The sequence below is a fragment of the Abramis brama genome, assembly GCF_963993115.1.
Source record: "Abramis brama genome assembly, chromosome: 6".
Classification (NCBI taxonomy): Eukaryota; Metazoa; Chordata; class Actinopteri; order Cypriniformes; family Leuciscidae; genus Abramis; species Abramis brama.
In genome coordinates, this window is record NC_139968.1 from 25619053 (window position 1) to 25639526 (window position 20474).

A 20474-nucleotide genomic window follows, 5' to 3' on the forward strand; every position below is an offset into this window, starting at 1 on the left:
TAAATTAAACATCTCGCATAAATGGACTGCTCACATTCTCTATGCAGCTACATCTGCGAAAGTGACGAAAACGACACAAAAATATAGCCCTAAATAATGATGTTTACAAGTTTTATATGGTCGTGTAGTTAAAACTGCAATCATTAGAGGCACACAACCATAAAAAAAAAAAAAAAAGTGAGAGTTCGACTGCTACCAAATCCCTGATTTCTCGCTGAGATGGATGATCAGAGATTTTCAGAGATGAGACATTGTGGGATGTTTGTGGGCAGGCAGACAAGGTCTGTGATGAATGCGAGGGCACAAGGTCGTTTTTAACCCCGTCAGGGAGAGTTAGAGTTGTTTGACACTGTCCGCGAGACACAAACCTCATTGTTTTCTGCTTTCTTCACCCTCCTGACATCAATATTGATGAGGTTCTCTCGCCAGAAGATCCATCATACCGTTTTATGTGATGCATTGACTGACCGTTTGTGTGTGTGTGTGTTTGACGTTATGTTTGATGGTGGGAACCTTGCATCGTTGCATTTTTCCACGTCTGCAAGGCCAGCAGTGCAAATTTAATGATTCTTCTTAGGCTGAGAAGGCAACTCTATTGCATCCTTTTATTGACTCTGTGCTCCTTATTGCCATTCATATTGCTTTCTAACATATTCATAGGTGCTTCTCATACTAGTTTTGCAGTGTATGCATACTATAATTACTTGCATGTATTGAATACTCAGATTTGGACTTAGCACACCATTTACTGCGCACTGTGAAGTATGTAATATGTACTGAAATGTGCAGCAATAGACATCAGACAGTATTATGCGATTATCACCAAAAGACTGGATTACCATGCATGTTTAATTCAGCAAGTGTGCACTTAATGAGGTCATGACAAAAATTGAGTATGCTACTGTTTGAAATGTTTACTGTTGCATACTGTTTTTTAATGGAAAACAGTATTGTAGTATATACATTTTTGCGTGCATGAAAATGTGGCAACAATTTAGTATGCTACAGTTTGAAATGTTTACCGGAGTATACTGCATTCTGTTGTTTTATACAGTAAACAGTATTCAAGTTTTCCATTCTAAGCATAACCCTAACTGTGTTTGGAATAATAGTGTACTACTTACTGCATATTGCGCAGTATACCGCATACTGATAGAGTATGTATTATGCAGCAATAATCTTCAGCGAACTTAATTGTCAAAAAAATCCCATTACTGTGCATGTTTATTACTTGTGTAATTTTTGTTGCAATTTTATGCGAGGAAAAATGTCACAACTTAGTATGCTACAGTTTGAAATGTTTACTATTGCGTACTGCATACTGTTTTTAAAATAAGAAACAAACAGTACTCTTTTAAACATAGCCTACAACTTTTGCTGTTCAGAATACTAGCATACTACTTACTGCGCAGTATATACTGTAACCATATTTTATAGTACACAATATTATTGTTAAACCTCATTACTGTACGTTTACTGCAGCAAATGTACAGTATGCAATTTTTTATGCGAGGAATAATGTCACAATATAGTATGCTACAATTGTTTATTGTTGCATACTTTATAGTTTTTAAATAAGAAACAAACAGTATATAGTAATATTCTGAACATAGCCCACAGCTTTTGCTATGTTCAGAATACTAGCATACTACTTACTGCTACATTTTTAAATGTTTACTGTTGCATACTGTTTTACACTTTAAAAACAATTCCATTCTGGTAGAATACTACGTAGTACATACTGCATACTAGACAGTATATACTGTTTTTATGTAGTAAGAAACACTTCAAATTACGGTAGAATACTACGTAGTACATACTGCATACTAGACAGTATATACTGTATGTAGTAAGAAACACTTCAAATTACGGTAGAATACTACGTAGTACATACTGCATACTAGACAGTATACACTGTATTTATGTAGTAAGAAACATTTCAAATTACGGTAAAATACTACGTAGTACATACTGCATACTAGACAGTATATACTGTATGTTGTAAGAAACACTTAAAATTACGGTAGAATACTACGTAGTACATACCGCATACTAGACAGTATATACTGTATGTAGTAAGAAACATTTAAAATTACGGTAAAACACTACGTAGTACATACTGCATACTAGACCGTATATACTGTATTTATGTAGTAAGAAACACTTCAGTAATACGCTACATTATTATCAGAACATTTGGCTACCAGTATGTTAAGTTCAGTGAGTGCACTGCATACTATACACTGCAGAAGTAGTAAGATTAGTATGGTAGTATGCTATTCAGAAAATAACATGACCATGCACTATAATGCGATTATGTGACAATAATGTAGCATACTACAATTTGAAATGTTTCCTGTTACCCATTACCAAATAATACGCCGTATATATTTCAGTTTCTAGTCAGCAGTACACTGATATTCCATTCTTATCGCAGCTCTTTTTCCCCTCCTCCCTTGATTTCCTCTAGAGTCTGCCATATAAATTGCTGTTGTATAAAACACTGCACTTGACCCTTGAACGTCGCGTCTCGCTCAGTATGATAATGTCTCTCTCTTTCTCTTCCCCCAGGATGACTTCCTGTACAGCGTATCGGTTATCAGCGGAGTGGTGTGCACCATTCTGTCCATCTGTAAGTTCATGCTGGGGAAAGTCCTCACCAGCAGGGCCCTCATCACTGATGGTACGTTTCCCCAGAAACCCACCAGGTTACCGTGGTGATGGCCAGCCGGATTTATTATTCACAGTGCCTTGGCAACGTGTCTGGTCTTATTTCACCTCAGCTCCTCCCTTTTTAACTTCTGACAGGCTGGAAGGAGCAGGATTTTACATGTGACTATATATTGGCTTAAAAAAAGAATTTGATCAACTCCCAGAAAGATTTCATTCCCACTGAATTTGACATTAAATACATTACGTTTACACTTAACACATCACATTACGGACATTTTTTATTTTATTTTTTTCATATATTGAAAGGTGGAAAGATAGTCGAGCTCCAAAATGACAACAAATATGTTTATATGACTTCAGACAACATTATTACAAATACAACTCACACATCGCATGGGTATCTTTTATGGAGGTTTTATGGCATTTTTGTTTTGTTTGAAAAAAAAAAAAAAAACACTGAAAAAGAAAATGCGACAGATGAGTAGATAGACAGATAAGCAGATGGGAGTGCAGAGACAGACATATATATAGACAGATACGCACAGATGGACACACACACACACTTCTGGTTCGCTATCTTTGTGGGGACTCTCCATATACTTACTTACACACACACTGTTAAAATTAAATCACAGGGCTTGTTGAGAAGAGGTGTGCTATTACTTTTCTAACAGACAAAACTGGTGTAGGATTTAGTTTTGAAACTAATTTCCCTGAGAAATTGCTAGTTATTTTCACAAATTTAAACTCATTGAATTAAATGTGAAATTTTGAAGTAGAAAATGGAAATGTATTTGTATGTATACAAATATATATGTACAACTTCGAAAAAGTATTTATCTTTTAACTTTAAATAGTGTACAATATTTGGTAACACTTTATTTTACAGTGTCCTTGTTACACGTTACAGGTAGTTACTGTAGTAATATGCATAACAACACGCAACTAACCCTAAACCAACCCCTATTCCTAACCCTATAGTGCATGTAGTTAATTATTATGACTCTTATTACTCTCATATTCTTTAATATGCCACACACACAGAGAGTGACAGTAATTGCTAATGTCAAACACTCTATGTGCATCAACCTTCTCAGTAGCACAAACACACACCCATCGTGGAACCAGTGAATCGTACACAAGATAAACACATGTGAAACTCACCAGCTGTCCAAACATCAGGACTGCTGCTACACCAGCTAGTTATCACATGACTGATCATCTTATTACAGAATGTTAAGAAGATTTAGAATCTGTAAAGATGAAGAATCATTTTGTTTAATAGCAAGTTTTGCTAAAAAAAGAAGAAAATTGTGTCAATTTATTCATCCTCATGCCGTTCCAAACCCGTATGACTTTCTTTTTCTTCGGAACACAAAAGAATAGATTTAGCAGAATGTTCACGCTGCTCTTTCTGATATTTTTACATTGACGTAATTATTCATTTCCAGGTTTTAACTCCCTAGTCGGAGGCGTCATGGGATTCTCCATCCTAATCAGCGCCGAGGTGTTCAAACACGAACCCAGTGTCTGGTTCCTGGACGGGACCATGGGGGTTCTGATCGGACTGATCATTCTCGCCTACGGAGTCAAGTAAGAGTCCCAATCCAACTCAAATATGAAACTTTAAGGGGTACTAAGTACATTTTGAGTAGTTTTTATGTGTAAAAAAATGGAAATGTTACTTTAACATTTAAAGTTTCAACCATAAAAGACAAAAAAAAAAAACAACAACAATATTGTGTTACTCCCAAGAGATTTGTTCTTGTAACTAGTTTACTGAAAAGTAACACAACAAAGGTGTTGTGGGGGCCTGGAAATGCAAACTTGTATTTTTTGTATTTGTATATTTAGTTTTTGAAAATGAAACCGACATCGTCTCCATGTAAACTACAAAAACGCAAATTCGCAGTCTATACAGTTGTGGTCAGAATTATTGGTAAATATGATCAAAGATGTAAAAATAAATCTGCATTGTTTAGCCTTTTGATCTTTCATTCAAAAAATTCGCAAAAATCGAAAAAGTAAAAGAATTTAAAGTGGGGGGTTTTTAGTACATCGTTGTCATGTAAACGTACCCATAGTCATACACAAACTACAAAAAAACAAATATTACTTTAAATAAAATAAACATTAACTGAAATAAAATATAAAATACTTAAACTTGTTTTATTTCAGCTGGATGCCAAGCCAACATTTCACATTTCCGTTTAGTTGAAGTACTAAAATAACTAAAGTAAATAAACAACAACTAAAAAATGTATACATTTTTAGTTTTAGTAAGTTAAGTTTAGGGCAATTCCACGCAAAACTGTCACATCCATAACGCCAACTAAATACCATGGCATTGTGTTGGCGTTATGGATGTGACAGTTTTGCGTGGAATTGCCCTTTAGCTAAAAAACATAAAAAAAAAAAAAAACAACAGCAAAATTACTCATATATATATATATACAATATATATGTTTGTTCTCTATAGCACAAAGCTGTCTCTTAAACAGTAATTTAATAATGTTCTCGCTCACTTGAAGGATTCGTGCGTGACTCTGTTAGTCTTTGGTGCAACTGTAAATATGCCGAAGGGTTTAACTAAAGCCTCTGAAAGGGACACTAATTATGTAGCATTTTGTTGGTTAAATAGCACACGATGCTCTCTAACACAATTTCAAGCAATTATTATAATATCACTAGCCTAGAGAGCGTAATTAGCGTTTGATTCATTGTAATGGAAATGAAGACGTAACACGCACATGCACCAAACATTCAGGGAATTGTTTGCAAAGCTCAACTGTAACATCACCTGGAACATTTCCCACTGAAAATCGAACGGCGAATGACTTGTTGACAGAACTTTAAGTGCAAATGTAAATCTATAAGCTGTAAAGTTCCACCTGCCCAAAAGCACACAGTGTTCCAGTAAGCAAAGGTCATTTCGTTTAAAGTGACAGGCTCGTCCTTGAGAGGTTATGAAGTCGAACGCTGTACCTGCTGAGTTTAGCCTTGTCATTTCTGTTTACGCTTTACTTATGTATTTGAATTATAAATATATAATATAAATGTTCTAACCAATTGTATTAGTTTTAACACAAACCTAATGTGATACATATTTGTCAGTCGTACATAAATGAAAGATTTCTGTAATAGTACTGATAAACTGAATGTGTTTTAAATGCACAATAACCCGGTTCATATATTTATCATCAATAATGCCAATTTGTTTCAATCTCATGCATTTGAACTTATCCAATATATTGCTTGTTCCACGTCTAGCCATATTTTAACCGTTTACACTTTTTAATAAATGTAATAGTTTTCACAAAGAACAGATTTATGCTGATTCTAAGCAATTTGAATAAATGCATTTTCAAATATGACTATTTAAATAAAATCAAATAGAGGAAAAGTGTATAATAAACTATGGCACGATTTTTTATTTTTTGTTGAAAAAATCTTACCTATTTAATTAATGTATGACTGATAAATATGTATCACATTAAGTTTATTAGTGCGTTTATGTTCAAAACTGAGTAATCCAAATGGATGGAAATGTTATAGGCTATTCAAATACATAAATCTTAAATTTGTTTATTTGTTGTCTTGAGGCCTAAATATTAAAATTAACAGGATTTAAACGTTATAAACCAGCTGCAGAAATGACTGGTTTTTACTTTCTAATTTTTAAATTCAACATACAATTTCAATTTCTCATTTTTACATTCAAATAGAAATTTTAATAAAATTTCACAATAGAAAAGCCAAGCATATGATAGAAAATGAAGTATGGATCGCTCTGAACGTGCACAATTTGAAGTTATGTCGAAACAATTTTACTAAAATGTCCGATTAATAAATTGAAGAGGTATTTAAATGGAATTTTTGTAGATACTAAAAAAAAAATTTCATGTGAAAATGTTTTTTGATAAACCAACTTTGTTGAAACGTAATTTTTTTTCTTTGTTAAAACATGCTAATTGTCCACATGAACATTGAAGTATAATATTATTTAAAGGGATATTTCACCGCTGGAAAGATGAATGCGTGTTTAAATTGGGTAATTTATGTAGTAGAAATGTGAAATTATTTTAGAAGTCGGTGCCTTCTAGACTGAGAAAAGCCAGAAAATGTATTTTTGGCCCATGTGGATGAAAGACAAAAACTCCCAGAATGCACTTGCTTCGCTGCCCTACGAGGCCACTCCCAAGCCACGCCTACCGGTTACAGAGGGCAGTATCGGAAGAAATGATACAGCTAGGCCACTAGTCGACTCGAAACTGAAAAGACGCCGTTTTATCGTCAGATCCCCCTATGGGCGGGTTGAAGACATGCGGGACGAGCTCCTCCTACTGGCTGTAGTCTCTCGCCTCTGGACAAAAAAGCCTCCAATGACGCTAAATGACAATTTTTGCGTCATCTGAGTTTTTTTTCCAGACACACAATACAGAAATCTCTCGTCTCAGCGGGACATGAGGGAGGGAAGCACGGTCATTCGAAAATACCACCGGGTTTCTACTGATACAAAGCTTAATGCTAATCGGTGAAGTATCCCTTTAATATTGCAATATGCGTATACGCTAATCACCAGGCCATGGCTCTGACCTCTAAACTTACTACGTTTGTTTCTGGTCTGACATGAAAATGAGTGAACTTATGCATTTCTTCCTCTTTCTTCATCAGGTTGTTAAAGGACATGGTCCCACGCGTCAGGCAGACGAGAAATTACGAGCGCTTCGAGTAGGATTCTGAGTCTGGACAACTCAACACACATAAACACTCTTGTGGAGATTTTGTGGGAAAACACAACACACACACACATTTTTCCTTGCCTCAGGGCAAACGCAACCACAAACTCCCCCTGTAAATATGGATCTGAAAGGGAAAACTGACAATTACAAATATAAAATGTGTATTATTGTATTGTTCGAGCTGGCAGTGAGCCGTGGAGCTGAAACAAGACGACTCAGAATGTGGCAACCAATTTGATATTTAAAACCCAGATTAAATCACATTCAGTTAAACGTCTCTGAAAAGGATTTATGGGTATTCGTAATCGCCTTGGGGCGAGACTTATTTTAGGTATGATTTGCGCAGATTATCAAAAAGGATTTTTTTTTTAACATCTTTAAACAATCAGGTTATAGGGAGAGGGAGAGTTTTATCAGGTAAACTTAACATAGATTGTCTTTTTTGATTAGTTTGTTTTAAGTATTTATTTTAGCTCGTTTTTAGTCTTGTTTTGAAGACTTAGTTTTTAGTTTTCATCTTTAGTAAAACTGTAAGGTTTGTCACATCTGTGAAAACCTGTAAAAATTTCACATTCAGTGAACTAAATAAATAGACACAAAATAAACAAGGAATCATTAGTTGTCTAACATACAATTTCAATTTTTTTTTTTTTTTACTTTTACATTCAAACTTAGATTTCAATCAAATTTCACAATAGAAAAGCCAAACATATGATACAAAAAGAAGTGTAAATCATTCTGAAAGTGCACAAATTGAAGTTGTGCCAAAATAATTTAGCTAAAATGTCAAATTAATAAATTTAAAGAGGTTGTGAAATTACATTTTTGTAGATATTAAAAATGGCTCAGAGTTTTTCCTTCATGTTGTTAAAACTTAAAATTTGTTTAGTTTTTTCTTGTTAAAACGTGCCATCTGATCGTCTCTACATGAACTTATGTATAGGGACGTCCCGCGTGGCGTCACGCCATTTGGAGCAGCCATCTTGACGGAATAGAAAATGCTAAACCGCTGGTGATAATACAGCTCGTCGCGAAATATTCATCTCTATCATGCCCGAGCGATGCTGTGATACCGATAGCCTGCTAAGCTTTTGTATGCTTTTAATGAAGCTCCGGTGTAACGTGATGAGAAGTGAATAGCTGTAAATGTCACCGAACTCAATGTCAGGAAGTTTTTCTACACATTAAATGCCTGTAAAAATAACTTGTGGTGCTTCATATGGATCTATGATTCCTAATTCCTTTATCTTCCTCTTGTATATTTCTTTTTGTGATGAGATGACGTGAAGAGTTAGCTGACGGTGCGCTAATAATCGTGTCAGTGTTCGTCTAAACCAGTGACCGCGACGCTGAAGTGTGTGAGAACAAATGAATAACATCAGAGCTAACCAGGAACATTTATTTATTTGGATTAAATATTAAATGTATCATTCTGTGTCATTTTTCAGTGTCAATCTTTTCACTGTTTACGCCCAAAATGCTATGCTATTCAAAGTAGTTGACTGTAATTCTCCTCTACCCTGTGTACATTATAAGCCTAGCTTATTTAACATCGTTACAGGCACCTCGCGAGCATTCATTCATTCAACTATTTTAAAAGACTGGAATAAACACCAGCACACACAAGCAATCTTTTTTTATAGTCAATTAAAAAATGTAAACCCAACAGGTATGAAATGTCAGAAAGAGGAAAAAAAAAACTGTTAATGGGAAGATGAGCTGCTTAGTGGATAAATATATTTAGCCTATTTTTATTCAGATTGCACAGTTGGAAAGAAAATATATGTATAGGAACATTTCAGCAGGCTCAAGATAATTAATACAGTGACCATTATTCATTATTTTAATCAATTCGCAGCCATAAAACGTGATAATCCGCATTCTCATGTATGTAGGTGCGAAGTATTCCGTCAAAATGGCTGACACGCGGCTAGGGGTCACGTGACTGGGAGATCCCTTATAGGCTACTATAACTCAACAGGGCATTTTCATATCTAATACTTTAATATCTATTGTAACATACTCGTCAATGTCAAAACATAATACATGAAGAAACTTTCAATAGGCTACTTAAAGAGCACTAGTCTACAAATCAACAGCAAAACATGCTGTCATTAGAATAAAAACGTGCCGTTTTTGAAACGCTTCATTTGCTAGAATATTGTTATTTCATCTTTCGCACTCCATTGAAACGGTAAAGTTCTGTGCGGTTCAGTTGCTAAAGCTTAATCCAGCCTCGCATTTAGCTTTTGGTGAAACTTGTAATTATTAAATGGCGCACAAACGCGTTTAACGTTACGTTACTCACAGTAACAAAGCCTTAAAACTTGACCCTTCATGATGTGAACTTAGAAGTTCTGAAGTATTACATAGACTGTTTTGCCTTGAAATTTGGCTATTTAAATGTGTATTTGGGACAAGCCAAGTTTCTAAGCATTTTATGTAGCAATTAGCAAATATATCGTAGCTCTGCGGAGCAGATGGATGTAAACAGTGCCGTTACAGCCAGTCAGATTAGGTATGTGCTATACAGTGGCAGTTAGTAGTTGGATTGTAGGTGAAAAGCACATTTCTGCTTTAACATTTGTGCTTTTGGAGAACTGTTTGACTTGCGTTGTTTTTCTTCTTCAGGTGTGTAGTCGAATTTACCGCCCTGTTCTTTATTGACATTTTAAATACCTTGAGCCCTTGTCAGAGGTACTAGGCACAAGCACACGCCCCAGCAAATGGGACTTTTTTCCTTTGCACAGTTTCTAAAACCACACGTAGAAGTGTGCCGGGGACTTAAAACAGAGACCCACAAATAATGAGCCGAGATTGGGGCCATTATTTGGTTTAAGACTGAATTCACATCACTCGAACAAATGCAGGCAAAAGCCGATGTTAATCCACGCCGGGGCGTCGTGGAATCCGAATGTCATGTGAAATATGAATGTATATATAACTATGTTGCTGTGGAGTATGTATATTTACACAGAAATGTCTGTTGTCACAGAAAAAAAGTTTATTTGAAAAATAAAGATATATCCTACTGATTCCTCAATCAATGAAAAACAAACGATCAGTTTATTTTTTGAATGTCTTTAAATCTTCCATCACCCCCCACACCCACCCCACACACACAATTTAATAACAATTAGTCTGATGTGTGAATGCATTTCAGGTTAAAACAAAATAAAAGTGACTATTATTAACAGCAAAGTAAACCAGAACGATTGTAAAAAAAAATAAAAAAATTGGTTCCATTCATTATTTGGGTTTCATTCCAATTTTTTCCAATACACATGCAGGTAAGAATTACTGGCCATTTTCAATAAACTAATCTAATATCTTAAAACGTTTGAGACGGTCATTAATATGAAGACCATAGCTACAGCTAAGCTGTACAAACACTTTTGAAACGGTGGCATCCTTCATACTGTAAACCAAATTTAGTCAACAAGATATATTTGTTTGATTGCGTGATTTTGCGTGTCAACAACCACCAAACGTTTGGCAAAACTATTTTATACTAAATGCCGACTCTACTTCAGCTATTCAACTACTATTTCGGCTTTTAGCTAACTAGCATTCCGCCTTCAACGCTTTTTATTTCATAAAAGAAAACAAACCAGACAGTTCTAGTAACCATCAGAAGGCACATCATGTAACGAGAGGAAACAGACCATCGTTCTTGGCTGAAGACCATCGTTTTACATACAAACGTGTAGATTTCGACAAAGAGCAGAAACGCAAACGTAAATCTATCGTATAAGTTAGAGTGGAAAACTAGAAGAGACCCATCTATATTTACATATGTGCAAATGTTTACAGAAATCATACATTGGATAAAAACATCAAATGAGGTTTTTGCTGGCTTTTGCAATTAAACTTTGTTCGCAATGTTTGTCCAGAGTATCGACAATAAAGGGAATTATGATATGCTTTGCTGTACTATTTTTATATAACGTTAAGTAGCCTACAATTTAACAGCTTTATGTTTTATGGTTTTCAATGATTTTTTAAAACAAATCTTAATGAATAGAAAAAAATAATTTAGCTCTTTTGCGACAGACTCTGGACAAGCATATGCGCTTACATTTAAATTAGTCTGATAAATAATATTTCCCTCTATAAAGAATTTTCTCTTCTATAAATAGTCACATAAAAATCAACAGGCAGAGATAAAGATCTGTATACAAAATAAATTAAAAAACAAACTTTAAAACAGTTTTACAGTGTGTTGTAATATCTGGTGTCAAATCTTCGCTATAGTGCATTTTCATTCCAAAACACAAATAAGTAATAATTTTGATGTGTTTTTTTTTTCAGGCAAATTCAAGAATATAGACATTTTAAAATAAAATAACAAATAAAAACCTAGGTGGCCAATCTGTTTTTAACACACAAGTAAAAAAGAAGAAGAAGAGAAACGTATTCTATCCAAGTAATGTACACTTAGCTTTTATACAGATATATTTTTCTTTATACAAATTAAGATAAAATTTTATAGAAATATCTGGGTATTTACTTTATCCACATATATTTGGGGTAAACTGAGCCACTTTTTGGCATGCAACTCCTTAGCAAAAAGTGACCCAATTTAGTCAAACTCAATCTACTAACTTCCTTAAAGGCACACTATGTAATTTTTCGCCACTAGAGGTCGTTTATTCAAAACAAAGGCGTGGCTTGATGACGCCTCGATTTGGCGGAATCATCTTCATGGATTTATTAACGTTACGAGGCCGCTGGAGCGATTGCTAATGAGAGACGAGCGCGACACAGCTTGAGAGCAGTGGAGCTTTTATTATGCAGTGAGCTAGATCGATATTAGGCATGGTAAACATGGTACTCGCGGTAAATCAAGAAAACGAGATTTAAACAATAAGACTAACTGTGTTGAGCTGTATAACAATGATTCGTTTTCTGTCGATTAATGTATCCAAACAGTTGCTCACCCGTCTAATAAAACATATTAAAGCTTCTTTGGTGTTTCTATGGTTTCTACAAAATAAAAGCGGAAATCGAGGGTAACGCGGGTATGATGTCATTGATAAGCGACGCACGGACACGGTCCTTGTCCTGGTTAAAACTGCTTATTTCTCTGGATTTAAACATTCTTGGAAACATTTGGGATAATGTAAGTACACAAATCAACTAAATATATAACATTGTTCTAGTGGTTTCTGGATATTTTGATCCAAAAATCTTACATAGTGTGCCTTTAACAGTTAGTTCGGTCAACCGGTTTGTGTTCTAATTTATACTGGCTGGTTTACGATGTGTGTGTGTCACTAAAATATCTTACCTGGCAGTTCTCTGGTGCAGTACTGCGATATTTACCGTGGATAGTGACCAACACTGGAAACTCCCAGTGTTAGCATGTGCTGTTACAAGTTGCCGTTTGCATCACAGGAAATAAACTACCATGCAGAATATAGCGGTACGTCTCAGCGCCTGTTATTTACATGTGAACGCGTCATTTCACAGAGCCAGTAAGTGGAGTGTCCGTTACAGTGTTAAACTGGGGAAGTTTCTTCACAAGTCCGCTTCCCCATGACTTTAAAACAACAACCGTTCTCGCAACACACAAACACACGCACACACACTGCAAGTGTCAGTCTTCAAAAGAGTGAAGTTCGGTCAAAGAGTCAGTCGTCAGACTAGGAAACTTGGTCCAATGATGAAAGTAAGTTTTTCAGAGAGAGAAGAAAAACAGAACGTAAAAGAAAAACAGTAGATCGATAAACCGGGGTAATAAGTGTCACTACAGTGTTTCCTCCATGCCTGCAGGTGGCAGTGTAGAGTTCTGATTCCCTGCACTCCGCTTCAAGTATGTCAGGCAGAAACTTGCTCAAGTTTGCGCAAAAAATAAATCCAGCAAAAAAAAAAAAAAGGGTTTCTCCTCTCTCCATCCGTCGCTATTTCGGCGAGATCGTTTCCTCTTAGCCGAGAGCTGCCGCACTCCAGCGTTTCACTTCCAGACGTCTCCGTTCGCTCGTGTATAGGAATGAAACAAGAGTTGAATTACTCCGATTTCTTTATTCGCATCACCGCACATTAAAACACTGGCACTGTCCGCATTGCACTATGTAACAGTCCGGTCCTGTCCAGTACGGCGGGTTTCGAACACCGCCTGGTTGGTCGTACGGGATTGCCGAAGTGTGTGTGTTATAAGCAGTCCTTGCACAGCGCCACCTGGCCTTTCATGTAGTCTCTGCAGGGACAGATGCGCGTGAGGGACTGATGAGCCCCGGCGCAGCTGAACAGCAGCAAGTCGGTCTGGAACACGCAATGCCGCGCTGATTCACTGTAGGCGGGGACTACGATATCACTGGCGGACTCCACCGTCTTACACTCCACTCCATACCTGCCAGCAAGAAATGGAGAGAGAGAACGTTTGAAGATATGAAACGCAAATAAGTACAGTGCCATGGTTTTTAGCCAGACGCCATGGTAACGGCGTGGTGTTTTAGACGTGCAGCAAGATTATTCCATGTTTTTTTTGGACATTGTATGTGGCAATACCATGTTTTTATGTGCCATAGTAATAACATAGTGCTATCTGAAGGTCTTACAGAACTATGATATTATCATTTTTTAATTAATGCGAAATAAATAAAAATATAATAAAAATATGCATATCATATTTATAATTAAATATGAAAATATTCATAATTTAAATATATAATAAATATGTATATTAAGAACATTAAAATACATATTTAAAATATAAAAAATATTCATGGAAAATGAAGGAAAACAAAGTAAATATGCATCTAATAATAATTATATTTATATTAAATGTTTAAAAGTATATAATATAAATAAAATGAATAATAATAATAATAATAATAATATTATATATACATATATATATATATATATATATATATATATATATATATATATATATAATCTAATACATATTTATAATGAAATATAAATATGTATTAGATTCTAATAGCATCTAATACATATTTATAATGAAATATAAATAAATCACATTCATGAAGAATAAAGACAAACTAAATTAAAATAACTATCTAATAAATAATATTTATATATAAATATTAAAATATAATAAATATTTTAATGTATTATAAAACATATATTATATATATATATATATATACATACATACACACACACACACACATACATATACATACACATTTGTGTGTGTGCGCATAAATATAAATATTCTTATGTAATATATATTTAAATAAATTTCCATTATAAAATAATAAAATAAAAATAAATTCTGCGCATTAAAACAATTATAATCTTACACATTAATTTAAAAAATAAGAAAAATATAGTAATATGCACAGGATTAAATAATATAAAATTCCTTTCCAGGAATTGAATTAATATTCTAAAGAAATATGAGGTTTTTATAATGACACCCAAGTTGTTTAGAAAAAGAGTCAAAATCTGATGCAAATTCTGAGCAAATCCCACAAACCTCAGCGGGAGCAAATAAACGGATTCTGAATTGTAATCGTAAAGCAGACAGTCAATAAAAGCCCTGTGAAATGCAACACTGCCCTCTGCTGTCTGGATGGAGAACTGCGGGGTGTGTGTGTGTGTACCTGGCCAGATCCTTGTCTTTATTGAGATGCTGGAAGAAGGAGGGCTCACAGATCAGCTGCTCTTCCTGACACATCTGTTTGCAGGATTTCCCTGCCGGAGCCAGCTTCACCTGCAAGGTGCTCAGAGGAGGCCACATCACCTGACCGTGACAGAAGTCCTGCACACAGACACCGATCGAGCGTGAGTTCTTTACACCACAGTCACAGGCATGTCAAGTCTAATGTCATCCCGTGTGTTTTCAGATGAAGTGGAGCAGATCACACTCTCACGCGAACACACACACACCTTATATTTCCACTAAGATTCAGTCAAAGGTACCTGGTTCTCGATGAAAGCGTTGACGCGCTGTAACATCCCCTCACAGGTGAACTCGTACGGCAGATACGGCTCGATCTGAAGAAAAACAGCAGATGTAATGTGTTGGCATTACTGCCCTCAGAAGTGAGCTAAATATGACATAACTGACATTTCTGATCTCATGAACAGAAGAAATGATTAACAAATAAAGTAAATTGTGCTTAAAAAAAAAAACTGGCTAATTTGCTGAAAAATGTCGACGAAATTGACAAAAACTCAATTGATAATCCTTTAAAGGGTGACCTCAGTGAGGAAATGGCTCATGAATGAAGTAAATAATATTTTTTATTCAACAAATTCAAAGTATTTAGAAATAGGGTGTAGTCTGAAATTATCATAATTAGCTTTACGTTTTTTTTTTTAATGATTAATACAATATATTAATATAGAATTTATTATTAATGTAAAAAAATAAAATTGTATTCCTATTATAATGCATTATATTATATAAGATATGTAAAAGATTATATTACATTATATTATTATAATTATATTAAAAATAATTTATTATTTGTACTGTAAAAAAAAAATAAAAAAATATTGATATACTTATAAGGAATATAATAAACATTATTATTTTCATTTATTATATTATATGATATTATATTATATTATATTATATCGTATTATATTATATTCCCGATCATTTCTAGTACTGAAACATTTCAATATTAATACATATCTTGTTATTCAATGTATTCAAAAGTAATATATTGACATTATATTTATATTCCTTGTATTTATAATAAACATTATTTTTTAGATATTACAATATATTATATAAATTCTTTATATTAACACATGTAAAACACTATTAAACTACTATAATATCAATATAATGTATTATTTGTAATGTAAAACAAAATATTAAAATATTGATATATATTTTTAATAATCAATATTTTTTATATTATATTATATTATTCAAGTTCACTTCTGAGGACTGAAACAAAAATAATATATTGATATTATATATTTTTATTATTATTACTATTATTATAATGCGTTATTTATATTACAGAAATATATTAAATTATTATTATATTAATACATAATTTATTATTCACGATTCACAAAATATTAATTGATATTATGCTTGTATTCCTTAAATTTATAATACAAATTATATTATATTCACGTTCACTTCTGAGGACTGAAGCATGTTGAATTTATGTGATGTTGAATATGTACATTTAGCTTAAGCCTATATTATATTATTATTTCAATATTAATGCTTAATTTATCATTCATAATGTAATAGTAATCGACAATTTTATATTATATTATATTATATTATATTATATTATATTATATTCACTTGTAAGGACTAAAACATGTATTTTATGTGATGTTTAATATGTAAATTTAGCTCAAGCCTAAATGAAGTTTAGCCGTGAGGTGATTCTCTGCTGAACGTTGGATTTCGGTAAGAATAAGCTCTTATCTGGGACCGTTTGTGCATTTTTAGACATAAAAAATACCAGAAAGTGCATGTGTGGATGTACCTTCTGACTGAGGATCGCTTTAATGGCGCTCTCCACCTCTGCAGGATCATCTATGTTGACGGTCCAGACGTGTGGCCGTCCGATGTACACCTCAGCATAGGGGTGCTGGGAGGTCAGCTGGGGTCAAAGGTCAAACGGACGTCAAACACGACCGATGGCGAACAGCAAAAATGAGTAATGAAGAAGAATGAAGTACCTCTCTGAGCGTGGGTTTGCCCTTGAAGAAATCTGTGTTTTTGCTGCTTTTAGACGGGTCGAACCTTGGGTTCAGGAAAGCGCAGCCATTGGCTATGGCCTCCAGAGGGGCGGGGCCTTCGTACGGAAAGGAAAGCCCGACAAAAAGCTGGAGAAGAAACAGAGAAGTCTAGTCATTTAAAACATTGTTATTTTACATAATAAATATTACATGAATTAAAGTAACAAAGAATTCACTTTGACTTCTGAGGACTGAAACGTGCAATTCATGTGATGTTTAATGCCAATATACAATTTAATATTCATAACGTAAAAATATATAAATATATTGATATTGTATTTATATTATGTAACAAAAAATTCACTTCTTAGGACTGAAAAATGTAATTAATGAGATGTTTAACACACAAATATATCTCAAACCTATATTAAATTATCATATTATTAATATAAAATTAAGAAAATCATTACCAATACAATATATATATATATATATATATACACACACACATATGTTATACTTAAAATTACTAATTACTATCAATAAAAATAAAATTACCAATTACTATTAATTAGTTATTAAATGGTCATATAATGAAAATTATCAATATTAATGATAAGTCCAAGCTTATGTTAAATGAATATTATTATTATCATATTAATATATTATATTATTATCATATTAATAACGTAAAAATACTTGAATATTATTGATATTGCATTATATATAAATATACTGATATAGTATAATTATTAATAGATTAATATACCATTCATTATAATGTAAAAAATATATAAATATATTGATATTGTATTTATATTCAACAAAGAATTCACTTCCACTTCTGAGGACTGAAACATGATGTTGAATATGTAAACGCAGTCCTATATTAAACTATTATTATATTATTAATATAGAATGTATTATACATTATGTCAAACATACACTGATATTGCATATACATCCTTTTTCTGTTCAAAGATTTAACATTCATGAACATTTCTTTTGATACCTAAATTTAACATTGATTTGTTTGAATCCATAAGCGCAAATATGAGCGATAATAATAGCGATGCTAGATTAGAAAACACCACTAACAAACACATTTACACACTCTTGAAGATGAAAATGTGTTTATGTGGTAATTGCGGTGAAATTCAAGCCTGACCGAATGAAAGCTGCTTGGTTTTCTCATCTCAGCATGAGCAGGGCTGTTTTTGGACAGATAGATGTATTGAGTTGATACTTGAGAGGGAATTCTGGGACTTCTGAGACACTTTAAACAAGCTTGACGAGGGAAACATCAAACGAACCATCCGGTGATGGAAACTTGACAGCTGATTCCCAGAGCCAATGAGGGCAAAGCAAATCTCCCAGCAATAAACTCATTTGAACAGTCGCTTTAAAACCCATCATAACCTGAAAACGCCAGCTGTAATGAAGCCACCAGTGAGGACAGGAATCTTGCCTTCTCTTTGATACACAATCCCTGTGTAATAGTGTTGTGTTCAGCTAGATGACTTAAGCAAATGTTCCCATGCGGCGAGCAGAGGCGGTGCGGCCCATCCAGACTTACACAATAATGTGTGTGCGTGTGTGTGTGGAAGTGTGGCGCTTCACCGGACACACAATGGCGGAATTGTGCTGCTTCACACGCTCGTGTTGACCGATCAAATTAACCCCTAATGCACCATTCATGCAAGCATTTAATTTATGAATAATGTTAGTTTAACCTCATTTACTTCATAAAACAGCTTTAAAGGACTGCAAATATTTTGTTTTACTTCTAAAATTACAGTTAGTCTAAGCATTCAGAGTTAGCTTTACTTGAACAAAAATAGCATTAAATATATAAAATAATAATAATGTACTTTTAATATGAATAAAACACAAATTATAACAAATATTATTTTAATTATTTAATACAACATTGTAATTATTTATTTGTAATATAAATTATATATATATATATATATATATATATATTTATTTTATTTGCTGTGCTCATCAATATTAGTAAGAATAATAAAGTAATAAAAAAATATATATATATATTAAAAAAAATAAATAATAATAATTCTGATAATATATTTTTGTAAATATTTATAAAAAAAACTAATTACAACAGAATTTATTTTAATTATATGTATTGGAACATTACTAACAATTTTTTTTTATTAAAGTGATATTAAATTGTTATCTAATCAAAATTATCAATAATAATAATAATAATAATAATAATAATAATAATAAACAACAGCAACATTAATAAATACTAAATATATAAAATATGAAGTTTAATATTAATATTAATATTAATAAAACACTAATTCTACTAATAAAAAAATAATTATGAGAAATACAGTTAGTCTTTAGTGTTCATAATTATCTTTATTTGAAAAAAAAATAACATTAAATATATACTAATGTAATGTAAAATAATAATATATGGTATTACTATTAAAATAATAAATAATAACAAAATAACATGAATAAAAAAGCAATAAATATATAAAATATGAAGTTTAATATTACTATTAATATCAACAAAATACTAATATTTTTTATAATTACAAAATACAAAACATACAAAAAACTAATATTTTATAATTATTTATATGTATTATAAATGACTAACTTGTATTTTATTATTAAATAGCTATTACTATTGGTATTAAAGTAACAATAATAATAAAAAGTAACATTAAATATACATTAAATATATATTATGTTAAATATAATAATGTGTAATATTAATAATATTAAAACACTAATAATGGATATATTATTACTATTATATGTATTACAAAATACTCATTACATATTTTATTAAATTGTAATATAATCAAAATAATAACAATTATGATATCATATTAACAATATACATCATTGTTATTTATAATTTGGATTATATAAAATTAATAAATTATTATTACAATTATTATTATTATTATGTATAAAAAAGGTATTGAAGATTTCTGTTGTTGAACTTCTATAGTTTACCAACAGGAGGCAGCAGAGAGTCATTTAAAAAAAAAAAACCGAGCCAGAGAAAGATCGAGACAGAAACGAGTCTTCTTCATCATGTGTGGTAAAGCAGCAGTCGGCTGATTCCAGCGATTATTTGCATGTCTGAGGTTCTCCCGGGTTATTTTGTTTATTTGTAAATTAGTCGCACCACAGACGAGTTCCCTCTCCCTGTTCACTGGATGTAAATGAAGCACAGCCTCGCTCTCTTTGGCACTTAACATGGAAGTTGAAACAACAGGAAAGTGTAGATCAAAGCGAGGAAAAGGGCTGAGGCCGGAGGAAAATAAGCCGAGAGACACTTCAGAGAAACAGCAGTGTGAGCACGTCCTCTCTTGCGGTTGATCTTTAAGTGTGGCACTGGCCACACAGTGATGAACGCCTGTGCAAGTGCAC

General features: G+C 32.9%; 2 protein-coding genes across 3 annotated transcripts in view; one reads left to right on the forward strand and one right to left on the reverse strand.

Moving 5' to 3' along the window:
- The window catches only part of tmem163b (transmembrane protein 163b), a 35676-nt gene extending 22383 nt beyond the window's left edge, over positions 1 to 13293 (forward strand). For both annotated transcript variants that reach the window (XM_084118053.1, XM_084118054.1), the window contains exons 6-8: positions 2572 to 2683; positions 4125 to 4266; positions 7348 to 13293. In XM_084118053.1, coding sequence (XP_083974179.1) covers positions 2572 to 2683; positions 4125 to 4266; positions 7348 to 7408 — 315 coding nt within the window. In that variant the 3' untranslated portion in view covers positions 7409 to 13293. The remainder of the gene's footprint in view (positions 1 to 2571; positions 2684 to 4124; positions 4267 to 7347) is intronic.
- mgat5 (alpha-1,6-mannosylglycoprotein 6-beta-N-acetylglucosaminyltransferase) overlaps positions 10459 to 20474 on the reverse strand; it is a 68989-nt gene continuing 58973 nt past the window's right edge. The window contains exons 13-17 of the mRNA XM_084118051.1: positions 17052 to 17198; positions 16856 to 16972; positions 15312 to 15386; positions 14993 to 15150; positions 10459 to 13767 (exon numbers count right to left, since the gene is read on the reverse strand). Of these exons, the coding sequence (XP_083974177.1) occupies positions 13569 to 13767; positions 14993 to 15150; positions 15312 to 15386; positions 16856 to 16972; positions 17052 to 17198 (696 nt within the window). The 3' untranslated portion in view covers positions 10459 to 13568. The remainder of the gene's footprint in view (positions 13768 to 14992; positions 15151 to 15311; positions 15387 to 16855; positions 16973 to 17051; positions 17199 to 20474) is intronic.